The 14018-nt window shown below is 48.3% G+C and overlaps 3 protein-coding genes across 4 annotated transcripts in view; 2 read left to right on the top strand and 1 right to left on the bottom strand.

Moving 5' to 3' along the window:
• The window catches only part of PRMT9 (protein arginine methyltransferase 9), a 344299-nt gene that overhangs the window by 31291 nt on the left and 298990 nt on the right, over window positions 1-14018 (top strand). The window lies entirely within an intron of this gene.
• The window catches only part of NR3C2 (nuclear receptor subfamily 3 group C member 2), a 651149-nt gene that overhangs the window by 589593 nt on the left and 47538 nt on the right, over window positions 1-14018 (top strand). The gene's annotated exons all lie outside the window — the stretch shown is intronic.
• Window positions 1-14018, bottom strand: part of TMEM184C (transmembrane protein 184C) — a 42981-nt gene that overhangs the window by 18712 nt on the left and 10251 nt on the right. For both annotated transcript variants that reach the window (XR_012655963.1, XM_032793215.2), the window contains exons 5-6: window positions 8647-8721; window positions 82-175 (exon numbers count right to left, since the gene is read on the bottom strand). Coding sequence is in view for 1 of the 2 variants with exons in the window: in XM_032793215.2 (XP_032649106.1) it covers window positions 82-175; window positions 8647-8721 (169 nt within the window). In the remaining variant the exon portion in view is untranslated. The remainder of the gene's footprint in view (window positions 1-81; window positions 176-8646; window positions 8722-14018) is intronic.

Raw genomic sequence — 14018 nt, 5'->3', positions numbered from 1 at the left:
AAAACAAGTTTCAGGTGATACTGACAATATTTTAAAATCATAATTTGAACAAAACACCAAAAAGACATTCTTGGTACTCACCAGTTGTGACATATTGTTAAGGATAACCAAGTAAGTCCAAGCATTTTTGAAGCTAAAGTTTCCTTCATCATATACACCAACCAACTCACAGATTCTGGAACGAAGTTTGGTATTAACCATTGTACAAGTGAGCCTCTTTTCTAAAAGTGCTGCTAAACTGGTATCCCATTGATCAACTGTCAGAACGTAAAACCTACGCTCACTTATATCAGTGCTGAGAGCCCGTACAAGAATGGAAGAAATTACAACTTCCAAAAATTTACATAACAGCCAAGTTTATGGTAGTACTTCTACAATGGAAAAGGAACTGAGCCTTCAGATCTGGGGAAAAAAACCCCACTCATTCAAGTGAGCAACAGGAGTTTAAGCCTGCAATTTTTGATTTTTTTTTTGCAGAATTTGTTTCCATTTAAAGAAATTAAACTTCTAGCCATTATGGTTGTGAAGGTAACCTTTCAAATATAAACTAACTTTAAACTGAAGAAGAATAGTTTGATGCTGCTCATATTTTTGGCAAGCATAAGAAGAGCTATATTGGTAAAACAATTATTGAAAAGACTGAGGCTTCCCAAGCTCCCTTACCAAGAGCCAAGGACAACGGCTAAAAGAAAATCTCAACATTCTCCTTTCTCCTAGCAGCAGCACATTGGTGGAGCTAGGCTTTTCACCTGGCCACTGTCTCAACTATATATTTCATATCCACTTCAGGTCTACAGTAAATTCTTTTGAGCCCTATAACAGGAGGCCTGAACTGAAATACATGTTTACTGCCTGCAATGGAGTCAACAGTATAGAAAGAGTTCCCATTTGTTACCATGTGAAACTGACATTGACACATTTTAACTGTCCACATACATACAGTAACTCCTCACTTAATGTTGTAGTTATGTTTCTGAAAAATGCGACTTTATGAGAAACGATGTTAAGTGAATCCAATTTTCCCATAAGAATAATGTAAATGGGGGGGTTAGGTTCCAGGGAAATGTTTTTCACCAGACAAAAGACATATACATATAGAGTATAAGTTTTAAACAGTTTAATATTGTACACAGCAATGAATGATTGTGAAGCTTGGTGGTGGAGTAAGAGGGTGGAATATTTCCCAGGGAATGCCTTGCTGCTAAATGATGAACTAGCACTCGACTGACCTCTCAAGGGTTAATATGGTGCTGTTAATGTAGCCTCACACACTATAAAGCAGCATGGACTGAGGCAGGAGGGAGGAAACACAACAGATGCAGGGCAGTAGCTGCAAACACTTCCCTGCAAAAACTTAACATGCTGATGAGCCCATCCTATCCGGCTGGAGCACACCACTCCCTCCTCCTGACAGCACATGCACAACTGCTGACTTTCCAAAGTGCTGGAGAGTGCATGCATGAGTCAGAGAGAGATGTGCATTGCCCCTTTAAGTACGCTGATGCCACTTCAAGTATGTTGCCCTTTTAAGCAGGTCAGCCAGTTCAGACAGGAAAAGACAGTTACTCACCTTTGTAACTGTTGTTCTTCGAGATGTGTTGCTCATATCCATTCCAAGTAGGTGTGCGCGGGCCGCGTACACGTTCGTCAGAAGATTTTTACCCTAGCAACACCCGGCGGGTCGGCTGGGCGCCCCCTGGCGTGGCGCCGCTACGGCACCGAATATATACCCCTGCCAACCCATCCGCTCCTCAGTTCCTTCTTGCCGGCTACTCCGACAGTGGGGAAGGAGGGCAGGTGTGGAATGGAATATGAGCACCACACTCGAGAACACAGTTACAAGTGCGTTAACCGTCTTTTCTTCTTCGAGTGCTTGCTCATATCCATTCCAAGTAGGCGAATCCCAAGCCTTACCTAGGCGGTGGGGTCGGAGTGAGAGACTGCAGAGCGCAAGACCGCCAAGCCAAAGGCTGCATCTCCTCTGGATTGTTGTACCAGGGCATAGTGGGAAGAAAACGTGTGTACCGAAGACCATGTAGCTCGACATATCTCCTGGATAGGAACTTGAGCGAGGAAGGCGGCCGACGAGGCCTGGGCTCTAGTTGAATGTGCGGTAACGTGACCTGGAGAGGCGTGAGCCAGATTGTAGCAAGCCCGGATGCAAGCCGTTACCCAGGAGGAAATCTGCTGGGAAGAGACGGGCTGACCTTTCATCCGGTCCGCCACCACCACAAAGAGTTGGGGCATTTTATGGAAAGGCCTCGTGCGGTCAATATAGAAAGCTAGCGCCCTGCGGACGTCCAGCGAGTGCAACTGTTGCTCCCTCCGTGATGCGTGGGGCTTAGGGAAGAAAACCGGGAGAAATATGTCCTGGTTGAGGTGAAAAGACAAAACCACCTTTGGGAGGAACGCTGGATGCGGGCGTAGCTGCACCTTATCCTTATAGAATATCGTGTAAGGCGGGTCCGCCATCAGAGCACGAAGCTCTGAGACTCTCCTAGCCGATGTAATAGCCACCAGGAACGCTGTCTTCCATGATAAATATAGGAGTGAGCAGGTCGCTAAGGGTTCGAACGGGGGTGGGGGGGGGGGCGTAAGTCTCGTCAGAACCAAATTGAGGTCCCAGGTCAGGGCGGGGCGCCGCACCAGGGGAAACAGCCGGTCCAGTCCCTTGAGGAACCTTGAGACCATACGGTAGGAAAAAACAGAGTATGCGCCTTCTCCAGGGTGGAAAGTGGAGACAGCCGCTAGGTGTACTCGCAAGGATGATAGTGCGAGGCCCTGCTGCTTGAGATACAAGAGGTAATCTAGTATCATGGGTATGGGAGCCGCGGTAGGTGCTGCATCCTGCCGCTGACACCAGCAAGAGAACCGCTTCCACTTGGCCAAGTATGTAGCGCGAGTGGAGGGTTTCCTGCTGCCCAGGAGTACCTCCTGCACCGGGGAAGAGCAGCGCAACTCTGATTGAGTTAACCAAGGAGGAGCCACGCCGTAAGATGGAGGCATTGCAGGTCTGGATGGAGAAGCCTGCCGTAGTCTTGCGTGATCAGGTCCTGATAGAGGGGCAAGGGAATCGGGCTGGCTATCAAGTGGTCCAGCAACATGGTGTACCAGTGTTGCCGGGGCCACGCAGGGGCGATCAGAATGAGGCGAGCCCCATCCCTGCGAAGTTTCAGCAGAACCTTGTGCACCAATGGGAAGGATGGGAAGGCAGAACCTCTGACACTTCCGGTTGCTGCGGGAGGCGAAGAGGTCTACGTGGGGAAACCCCCACTTTTGGAAGATGGAGTGAGCTACATCTGGGTGAAGTGACCACTCGTGGGTGAGGAAGGATCTGCTCAGCTGGTCTGCTAGTGTATTCTGGGCCCCCGGGAGGAAGGACGCCACTAGGTCTATAGAGTGGGCTATACAAAATTCCCACAGTTCGATCACTTCCTGACAAAGGGGGAGAGAACGAGTCCCTCCCTGTTTGTTTACGTAGTGCACTGTGGTTGTGTTGTCCATGAGCACTAGGACACAGCGGTCTTGTAGATGAGGAAGGAACGCTTGGCAGGCAAGGTGAACCGCTCGTAGCTCCCGAATGTTTATGTGCAACGACAGCTCTTGGGCCGACCAGAGGCCTTGCGTGCGACGGTGGCCCATGTGTGCCCCCCAGCCCAGAGATGACGCGTCCGTTGTTAGAGATACAGACGGTTGTCTCTGATGGAACGGCATGCCTGCACACACCAGAGACGGTATTAGCCACCAGGTCATGGAGCCTAAGACACTCTGAGGAACAGTGACGACCATGTCTATGGCATCCCTGTGTGGGCGGTAGATAGCGGCCAGCCAGACTTGAAGGGGACGAAGTCGAAGCTTGGCGTGCTTGGTCACAAAAGTGCACGCCGCCATCTGCCCGAGTAGTCTGAGGCAAGTGCAGACAGTTGTCGTTGGGTATGTCTGAAGGCTTTCTATGGCAGCGACTATCACCCGAAAACGGGGTAGCGGGAGGTAGGCTGTTGCGAGTGTGGAGTCTAGGATGGCTCCAATGAATTCGATTCTTTGCGTGGGCACTAGAGTGGACTTGTCTATATTGACCATGAAGCCCAATCGCTCGAACAGGTCCATGACGATGGCAACATGTCTGGCGACCTGAGTCTCCGAGGTCCCGCAGATAAGCCAGTTGTCTAGGTAGGGGAAGACTCGGATGTGCCAACGATGGAGGAAGGCAGCCACTACAGCCATACACTTTGTGAAAACGCGTGGGGCAGTGGAGAGGCCGAATGGGAGGACTGTAAATTGGTAGTGCTGACGATGTACCATGAACCGCAGGTAACGTCTGTGCGGGGGGGTAAATGGAGATATGAAAGTATGTGTCCTTCATGTCGAGAGCAACATACCAGTCTCCGGGATCCAGGGAAGGGATGATGGTCCCCAAGGATACCATACGGAACTTCAACTTCTTTAGGAAGACGTTGAGACCGCGGAGGTCCAGGATGGGACGTAGACCTCCTTTTGGTTTGGGGATTAAGAAGTATCGGGAGTAAAAACCCCTGCCCTTGAACGCCTTCGGTACCTCTTCTATAGCTCCGATTTTGAGAAGCGTACGGATCTCCTGCCAGAGGAGTTGCTCGTGAGAGGGGTCCCTGAAGAGGGACGGGGCGGGAGGGTGGGAGAGGGGGGCGAAATAAACTGGAGATGGTATCCAAACTCCACCGTGCATAGGACCCAACAGTCTGAGGTCAACTGGGCCCATGCAGGGAGGAAGGAGGAAAGACGATTGGAAACCTGGAGAGGATTCCGGGAAAGGGTTGGTACTCTGCTCTCGGGCACACCTTCAAAAGTTTGACTTTGGTCCCACTGATGGTTTGGCGGGACCATTATTTTGGCCCCCTTGCGAACCGGACTGCCGACTGCGGTTTCCGCGACCACGCCTCCTATTAAAGTCTTGTCGAGGCCGAGGTGGGGGGTAAGGGCGCTGAGGCTGGGCCCAAAAGGACCTGCGTTGGGTCTGCGGGGTGTGCATCCCAAGGGAACGCATGATAATGCGATTGTCTTTAAGACTCTGGAGTCTGGGGTCCGTTTTCTCCGAGAAAAGGCCCTGGCCCTCGAACGGAAGGTCCTGGATAGTGTGTTGCAGTTCGGGGGGTAGACCCGAGACCTGCAACCACGATATTCTCCGCATCGCAATCCCGGAGGCTACAGTTCTAGCCGCTGAATCAGCAGCGTCGAGAGAGGCCTGTAGAGAAGTTCGAGCTACCTTCTTCCCTTCCTCCAGAAGGCTTTGGAACTCGGGACGAGAGTCCTGCGGGATCAGCTCAGTGAACTTACCCATTGACTGCCAGGTATTATAATTGTACCTGCTGAGGAGGGCCTGCTGGTTAGCCACCCGCAGTTGAAGGCCCCCAGTGGAGTAGACCTTACGACCCAGCAGATCCATCCGTTTAGCCTCCCGCGATTTTGGGGCGGAGGCTTGTTGGCCATGGCGCTCTCTCTCATTAACAGATTGTACGACCAGAGAGCATGGAGTAGGATGGGTATACAGGTATTCATACCCTTTCAAGGGTACCATATACTTTCTTTCCACACCTCTGGCCGTAGGCGGGATAGATGCTGGAGAAATGATGTCTGCTTTGGCTTGGATCGACCTTATAAACGGCAGAGCCACGCGAGTCGGGGCATCTGCGGACAATATGTCCACGACCGGGTCCTCCACCTCCGGAACCTCCTCCACCGGTAGGTTGATATTCAAGGCCACTCGCCTGAGATCTTGGTGGGCCCGGAGGTCAATCGGAGGTGGGCCCGATGTCGACGTGCCGGCTACTGCCTCATCTGGCGAGGACGACGACGACAGGCCCGGCACGAGTGGGTCTTGTTGTGGCTCCTGCCCCAGGGGAGCGTCAGGATCCTGGAGAAGCTGAGGGTCCTGCGTCAAAGCAGAAACGTCCGTATCTGCCGGAGGAGGACGGCTAATAGTGGCCTCCGGTGCACGATGGTCCAATGGGGCAGACCGAGATCTGACTGTGGGCTTGCCCTGGGCCTGGTGATATGCCCAGGGCGTCCAGAAAGACCACTGTGGAGCTTGTTCCGTGCTGTGGGCCTCAGGAAGAGCATGGCTCTGTGGGGCCAAATCGCCATAGGCAGCGCTCTCAGCGTGGGAAGACCCCGATGGATGCCCCGATGGCCATGGCGGAGCCGAGAGTCCGTGCGGGGCACCTCTGTAAGCAGTGTGCCGGATATCATGCCGCACCGGAGAATGGTACCGTGATTTGTACCGGTGCCGAGAGTGGGACCGGGATGTGCGACCAGCGCGGTGCCGGGAGGTCGACCGGGAGCAGGAAGCTCGGTGTTAGGAGCGACTACCGTGGGCGCAGTGCCAGTGGCCGGACCACCGTGCCGAGTACCGGTCCGGGGAAGAAGGCCTGGAGCGGTGCCGCGAGTACGACCGGTACCGCAGTGATGGGTACCGGGACTGTGAGCGGCATCTGGACCTGGATCGACGAGATCGGGAACGGTGCCAGGATCTCGATCTGGAGCAGTGCCTGCCTGTAGCTTCCGAGGAAGGTGGGTGGACTAGGGCAGGCTTTCCCACTGACCTGACAACCCGCACCGGCGGTGCCGGGGGTTGAGGCAGGGCAGGCTCTGTCAGAGCTATAAGCTCCCTCGCCGTTGAGAAGGTCTCCGGCGTAGTGGGAACGGTAAGCTCAACCGCGGCAGGTGCCGGGAGCTGTCGTGCACTGGACTCAACGGCTCCTCCATGGCCGGAATCAACGGTGCCGATGCAGCCGGCGCTGCGGCAGGTGATGGTGCCGGGCAACTCGGCTGGAGTTGATGCTCAGACCGCAGTGCAGGAGTTGCAGCGGGAGCTTTAGTCTGTTTGGCCCGTGTGGGGAGGGAGCGGTCCCGGGCCGTCTTCTGCGCCGGAGATGGCTGGTGCCGGGGCGTCTTGACGGTGCCAGCGCTCTCCGGTGCTGATGGAGCACTTCTCCCCGTCGCGGGCTGTGCGGTACTCGGTGTCGAGGCTGGAGGGGTGAGGGCCGCCTCCACTAGGAGCTGTTTTAAACAAGAGTCCCGCTCCTTCTTCGTCCATGGCTTGAATGATTTACAAATGCGGCACTTATCAGTCAGATGGGATTCCCCCAGGCACTTCAGGCAGCGGTTGTGGGGGGTCTCCCGGTGGCATCGGCTGGCGGCAGGCCGAGCACTGTTTGAAGCCCGGGGAGCCTGGCATGGGCCCGGGCTCCGGTAGAGGCGAAGGGGCTAACCCCCAACCCTCAAAACTATACTACTAAGTATGTTAACAACTAAAGGGTATAAAGAACAACTATAAAACTACAACTATATACAGAAAAACAAGAACGGGTGAATAGCTAGGTAAGTGGAGAAAAGGCTAAGGCGCGCTCCACTGTTCCAACGACCGACACGGGCGGTAAGAAGGAACTGAGGAGCGGACGGGTTGGCAGGGGTATATATTCGGTGCCGTAGCGGCGCCACGCCAGGGGGCGCCCAGCGGACCCGCTGGGTGTTGCTAGGGTAAAAATCTTCCGACGAACGTGCACGCGGCGCGCGCACACCTACTTGGAATGGATATGAGCAAGCACCCAAAGAAGAAGCGTTTCCAGCTGGCTCTCTCCCATCTGTCCCTGTGCCCTGTCCCCATCCTCTGCTTTGTGGAGAGGCGATATGGCACAGAGCAGGAGCAGGAGGACATCTTGATATCAGCAATCCTCTCCCCCCAGCAAGCAGGAAGCTCTCGGGAGCAGCTCCAAAGCAGAGGGCAGGGCCGGAGCAGCATAGCAGTGCAATACGAGGAGGACCACCTGAACTGCTGGGCAGCTGCCAAACCACATACCTTACAGGGAATTTAGGGGAGCCGATGTGGTGACGAGTGCGCCAGCCCCCCTGCTTCTAATCCCCACAAGGAGGGGCTGCTCTTCCAGAGAACCCTGCAAGTGGTGGACAAAGCAGGCAGCTGCCTAAGGACATTATAAGGGAGCATTGTGCAACTTTAAAAAATCTTGTTCCCTAAAAGATCAGCAACGTAATAACGAAACAACATTAACCAGGACAACATGAAGTGAGGAGTTACTGTACAGCTGGTTTAAATAAGGTCTATGCTATAATTCACAAAGGACACAAATATTTGGAAATTACCCAACACTAATAGCAATTACAGTAACTTCAAAGTTAACTCAGTTTTTACAAGTGACATTCTTTTACCACTAAGTTTAGGATTAAATTATTTCAGATTTCCAGGAGGACACACAGTCAAATTGCTTGCATGCATAGTTGTTGAAGGTGGGTAAACTAACGTAATCTGATTGAGAAATAGTCATTTGTCAAAAAAGCAAGAGGACGCCTGCCCATACTCTAAGACTTTTCAATTTAGCATTTTTATAGGGAATTTTATATTTTTGTTCTTTCTGCATCAGAAGTTAAATACTCATTATCTCAGCTCAGGAAATGGTGAGCAGGGGTCACAAAAAAGTCATAGGTTGATATAGTTAAGTCAGTTTCAGCTCCACTTACAACAGAGCAAAACAAAAAAGTTATGCTTTTAGAGTCCATCAGTTCAAATATAAAAACTAACTATGTAAAGAGTCTTTTCCAGTGTAGCTCAAAGATTATATCCTAAAGACAACATAAATTCTTTATGAACATACTTACAGAGCAATAATGGTGGTAAGTGGTCTGACAACAGTGTACTGCAACACGCCTAGTTTACATCTAAATAATAAAACTCTGCAAACAAACACAGAATTCATTACCTAAGAAACGTAAGAAAAATCAGCTCATGAAAAATTCCTGTCCTTAGTGTTTTCACTATATTAAAACTTTATTTCAAGCTAATCTACTTCCAGAATGTTTCAGTAATTAGCTCAAATATCATACAACCACTATGCAACAATTCACAGAATCATGGAAATGTAGGGCTGGAAAGGACATCGAGAAATCATCCAGTCCAGCCCCCTGCATGCTGACAGGACCAAGTAAACCATCCCTGGCAGGTTTTTGTCCAATCTGTTTTTAAAAAACTTCCAATAATGGGGATTCCACAAGATTCCTTGGAAGCCTACACCAGGGCTTAACTAGTTTTTCCTAATATCTAACCTGTATTTCTCTTCCTCCAGACTAAACCCATCACTTCTTGTCATACCTTCAACGGACACTGAGAACAATTGATCATTATCTTCTTTATAACAACACTTAACATATTTCAAAATTTATCAGGCTCCTCTCCCTGCCCCCAGTCTTCTTTTCTCAAAACTAATCATATTCAGCTTTTTAACCCTCTCCTTATAGGTCAGGTTTTCTAAACCTTTTATCATTTTTGTTGCTCTCCTCTGCACTCTCTCCAATTTGTCCACATCTTTCCTGAAGTGTGGTGCTCCGATCTCGAGACAGTACTTCAGCTCAGCCCTCGCTAGTGCCCAGTCGAGTGGGACAATTACCTCCCATACCTTTTAAACAGCACTCCTCTTAATACACCCCAGAATAATATTAGTCTTTTTCAATGATTTGTTAATCATTCAATTTGTGATCCACTATAACCCATATATCCTTTTCAGCAGTACTAGCCCATAGCCAATTATTTTCTCTTTTGTAGATGTGCATTTGAATTTTTCCTTCTGAAGTGAAGTACTTTGCGTTTATCTTTACTGAATTTCATCTTGTTAATTTCAGACCAATTTTTCAATTTGTCAAAGTCATTTTGAATTCTTGTCCTTCAAAGGACTTGGTGTCATCTACAAATTTTATAAACTTACTCTCCAGTCCACTATCGCAGTCATTAATGAAAATATTGACTAGTACCAGACCCACGACTGACCTCTGTGGAATCCCACTAAATGCCTGCCCCCAGTTTCACAGCAAACCATTGATAGCTACTCATACGTATGGTCTTTGTACCAGCTGTACACTCACTTTAAGAGTAATTTCATCTAGACCACATTCCCATAGTTTGCTTATGAGAATAGCATGTGGGACTGTATTAAAAGCCTTACTAAAAATGAAGATATATTACATCTACTACTTTTCCCCATCCACTAGGCTAGTAATCCTTTTAAAGAAAGAAATTAGATTGCTTCGGCATGATTTGTTCTTGACAAATCCATGCTGGCTCCTTGTTATAACACTATTATCTTCTAAGTGCCTACAAAGTGATTGATAATTTGTTGCAGTATTTTTCCAGATATCGTATTTAAACTGACTCGTCTACGATTCCCTAGATGAAGATAGGTACGATGTTTTCCTTTCTCTAGTTTTTTGGGACCTCACTCACCTCAAGTAACTCTCGAAGATAATTGCTACAAGTTCTGAGATCGCTTCAGCTATTTCCTTAAAATACCATAAGATGAATTTCATCAGGCCCAGCCAACTTGAATACATTCTAAATTATCTAAATATTCTTTAACCTGTTCTTTCTCTATTTTGACTCATATTCCTTTCCTTTTGTCATTAAAATTAATTGTTTTGAGTGTTCACCAATTAACCTTTTTAGTGAAGACTGAAGCAAGAGGCATTAAAGACCTTAGCTGTCTTCATGCCATCAGTTACTAGCTCTCCTTCCTTGCTAAGCACAGGACGAACACTTTCCTCTGTGTTTCTCTTACTCCTAATGAATTTAAAGAATTTTATTGCCTTTTATGTCCTTTGCTTTTTGTGTTTTAGCCTAATATTGTTCTGACATGCTTGTGCCATACTTTTGTACTCCTCCTTAGCAATCTGTCCAGGTTTCCACTTCTTTTAGGCTTCCTTTTTGATTTTTCAGATCCTAATCGAGCCATATTGGCCTCTTACTAGTATTCCTATCTTTCCGTCACATCAGGATAGTTTGCAATTTTGTCTTTAATACACCTCTACCTCGCTACAACGCTGTCCTTGGGAGCCAAAAAAATCTTACTGCGTTATAGATGAAACTGCGTTATATCAAACTTGCTTTGATCCACCGGAGTGCGCAGCCCCGCCCCCCCCCCAGGGCACTGCTTTACCGTGTTATATTCGAATTGGTGTTATATCGGGTCGCGTTATATCAGGGTAGAAGTGTACTGTCTCCTTTTGGAACTGCCAAGTCTGCTGAACAACTTTTCCCTTAGATTTTTTTCCCAAGGGATCTTATCTCTGAGTTTGTTAAAGTCTGCTTTTTAAGTCAATTATCTTTATTCTGCAGCTCTCACACCTTCATTTTCATGATCACTTTCATTCAAATTGTGTCCCACCTTCAGATCTGCTACCATTTCTTCCCTATTGTGTCAGAATCAAGTCTAAAATGGTTGTCCCTCTAGTTACCTCCACCACTTTCTGGAACAAAAAACTGTACCAATACATTCCAAGAACTTTAGACATTTTGAATTTTGCCCTATTATGTTCATAGATTCATAGACTCTAGGACTGGAAGGGAGCTCGAGAGGTCATCGAGTCCAGTCCCCTGACCTCATGGCAGGACCAAATACTGTCTAGACCATCCCTGACAGACATTTATCTAACCTACTCTTGAATATCTCCAGAAAGACTGAGATTCCACAACCTCCCTAGGCAATTTATTCCAGTGTTTAACTACCCTGACAGTTAGGAACTTTTTCTTAACGTCCAACCTAAATCTCCTTTGCTGCAGTTTAAGCCCATTGCTTCTTGTTCTATCATTAGAGGCTAAGGTGAACAAGTTTTCTCCCTCCTCCTGATGACACCCTTTTAGATACCTGAAAACTGCTATCATGTCCCCTCTCAGTCTTCTCTTTTCCAAACTAAATAAACCCAATTCTTTCAGCCTTCCTTCATAGGTCATGTTCTCAAGACCTTTAATCATTCTTGTTGCTCTTCTCTGGACCCTCTCCAATTTCTCCACATCTTTCTTGAAATGCGGTGCCCAGAACTGGACACAATACTCCAGTTGAGGCCTAACCAGTGCAGAGTAGAGCGGAAGAATGACTTCTCATGTCTTGTTTACAACACACGTGTTAATGCATCCTAGAATCACGTTTGCTTTTTTTGCAACAGTATCACACTGTTGACTCATATTTAGCTTGTGGTCCACTATGACCCCTAGATCTCTTTCTGCCATACTCCTTCCTAGACAGTCTCTTCCCATTCTGTATGTGTGAAACGGATTGTTCCTTCCTAAGTGGAGCACTTTGCATTTGTCTTTATTGAACTTCATCCGGTTTACCTCACACCATTTCTCCAATTTGTCCAGATCATTTTGAATTTTGACCCTGTCCTCCAAAGCAGTTGCAATCCCTCCATTTTCAATGGATGTCTGGGTAGTTAGAGTCCCCCATTACTATCGGGTCCTAATGTTTTGGATATGTCTGTTATTCGTTCTAGAAATGCCCCATCCATCTCCTCTTCCTGATTTGGTGATCTATAGTAGACCTGTACCATGATGTCACCCTATTTTTTAACTCCTTTTATCTTTACCCAGAGGCTCTCAACTGGTCTACCTGCCACCTCCCTCTGGATCTCAGAACAAATGTACATATCTGTAACCTCCAAGAACATAACCTGGATTCCTGGGGCTCTGTCTGCTGGCAGCTCAGAGAGAGGCACATTGTCTCTCTGGTAGAGAGGGGGAGCCAAGTCAGACTCAGAGTCTGCCCGGCAACCCACAGGTAGCTCAGGAAAGGGGAGAAACCATTTTTGAGTCAGTTGGGAGCCAGCCAGGGCAAGGGCAGGACTGGCTGTGTGGGGAGCTGGTGAGTCCCAGACCTGCATGCAGGGTTCCCCCTGAGAGCTGGCCTCTAGGAACCTGACAGCAAGATCCCTCAACTGGGTTTTTCCTTCTCCACTGATGATTCCCAGTTTGTAGAGTTCTGCAGGAAATTTCCCCGGCCAGGCTGAGTTAGCCCTCCAGCTCCCTAGATGAGACCAGTCGCCACATGGTCAGCTCTGCTCTGTCTGCTAGTCCAGGGCTGCTGCCTGCTGTGTGTCTTTCTCGATGCTGGGCTAGGAGACTACAGTTTGGCTTTTAGTATAGTTGTGTAATCTGCACCTTAAGCCCTGAACCCCTTTGTGGTGAGGGGAAATCCTAGGACCAAAGCAGCCTGATTCCTGCCAGCAGAGATCAGCTCTTCTGCAGTGACTGAGGAGTTCAGAGTCATCTCTGAACCTGAGGATCATTCATGGAGTTTGAGTGCACCATCTTTTAGTCAGTCAGGGAATCTGTTTTGGGGACCCCCTACTTCCTGAACTTTGTCCTCAAGACAGGGAGTAGGGGTTTGGGGATTTTATAACCAGCTGCATATTAAACCTGTGGAGGGACTTACACCTCCTCCTACCTGTGAGTCCTTTGGGCTGTACTGAACCCAGTCAGCCACACTGCTAAACCACCACAGAGAAGAATTTTGTGGTCATAGATCATCAAGGGCCCCAACAAAGTACACGTACCAATGGGACACTAATCTTATATTTGCTACAGCAGGTCACATGACTGGGGAAAGTCACAGGTATTATCAGCATAGGCATCGGTGACCCTAAAAATAAATAGTGTTTTACCCTGTTATGTTACGTTTGTCTCTTGTTTAATATAATTATTGTGTTGAGTATATTATATGTTGATGTTATTTCTTGGAAGTCTCCAACTATCTGGTAAGTAAGTGGGGATTACCCTGTGGTTAGAATTTTCCTCCCAAACTGCCCTGGTGACCCTGCCAGGAAGGAGTGATGGGGGTGGAGGCACTGCCAAATAAATTCATAGAAAAAAATAAAGAAGATACCCTGCTAAGTGAGTGGTGGGATACAGAAGAACCCCAAGCTGTCCATCAACACCTGTAAGCAGACTGGCATTAAAGAAGGTAACCAGGTAGAGAGGGAGTGCTACATATCCTTGATGTATAATCCAACACCTCCTCTCATTTTACCCTGTCTGTCTTTTCTGAAAAAGCTATACCTCTCTACACCAATATTCCAGTCATGAGATTTATCCCACCAAGTCTCTGAGATGCCATCATACATTACACAATGGCAGTAGCTCTCAATCTTTTCAGACTACTGTACCCCTTTCAGGATTCTGATTTGTCTTGTGTACCCCAAGTTTCACCTCA

This window comes from Chelonoidis abingdonii, chromosome 5 (assembly GCF_003597395.2).
Source record: "Chelonoidis abingdonii isolate Lonesome George chromosome 5, CheloAbing_2.0, whole genome shotgun sequence".
In the NCBI taxonomy this organism is placed as follows: Eukaryota; Metazoa; Chordata; order Testudines; family Testudinidae; genus Chelonoidis; species Chelonoidis abingdonii.
This window is presented reverse-complemented; position numbering and strand designations above follow the sequence as displayed.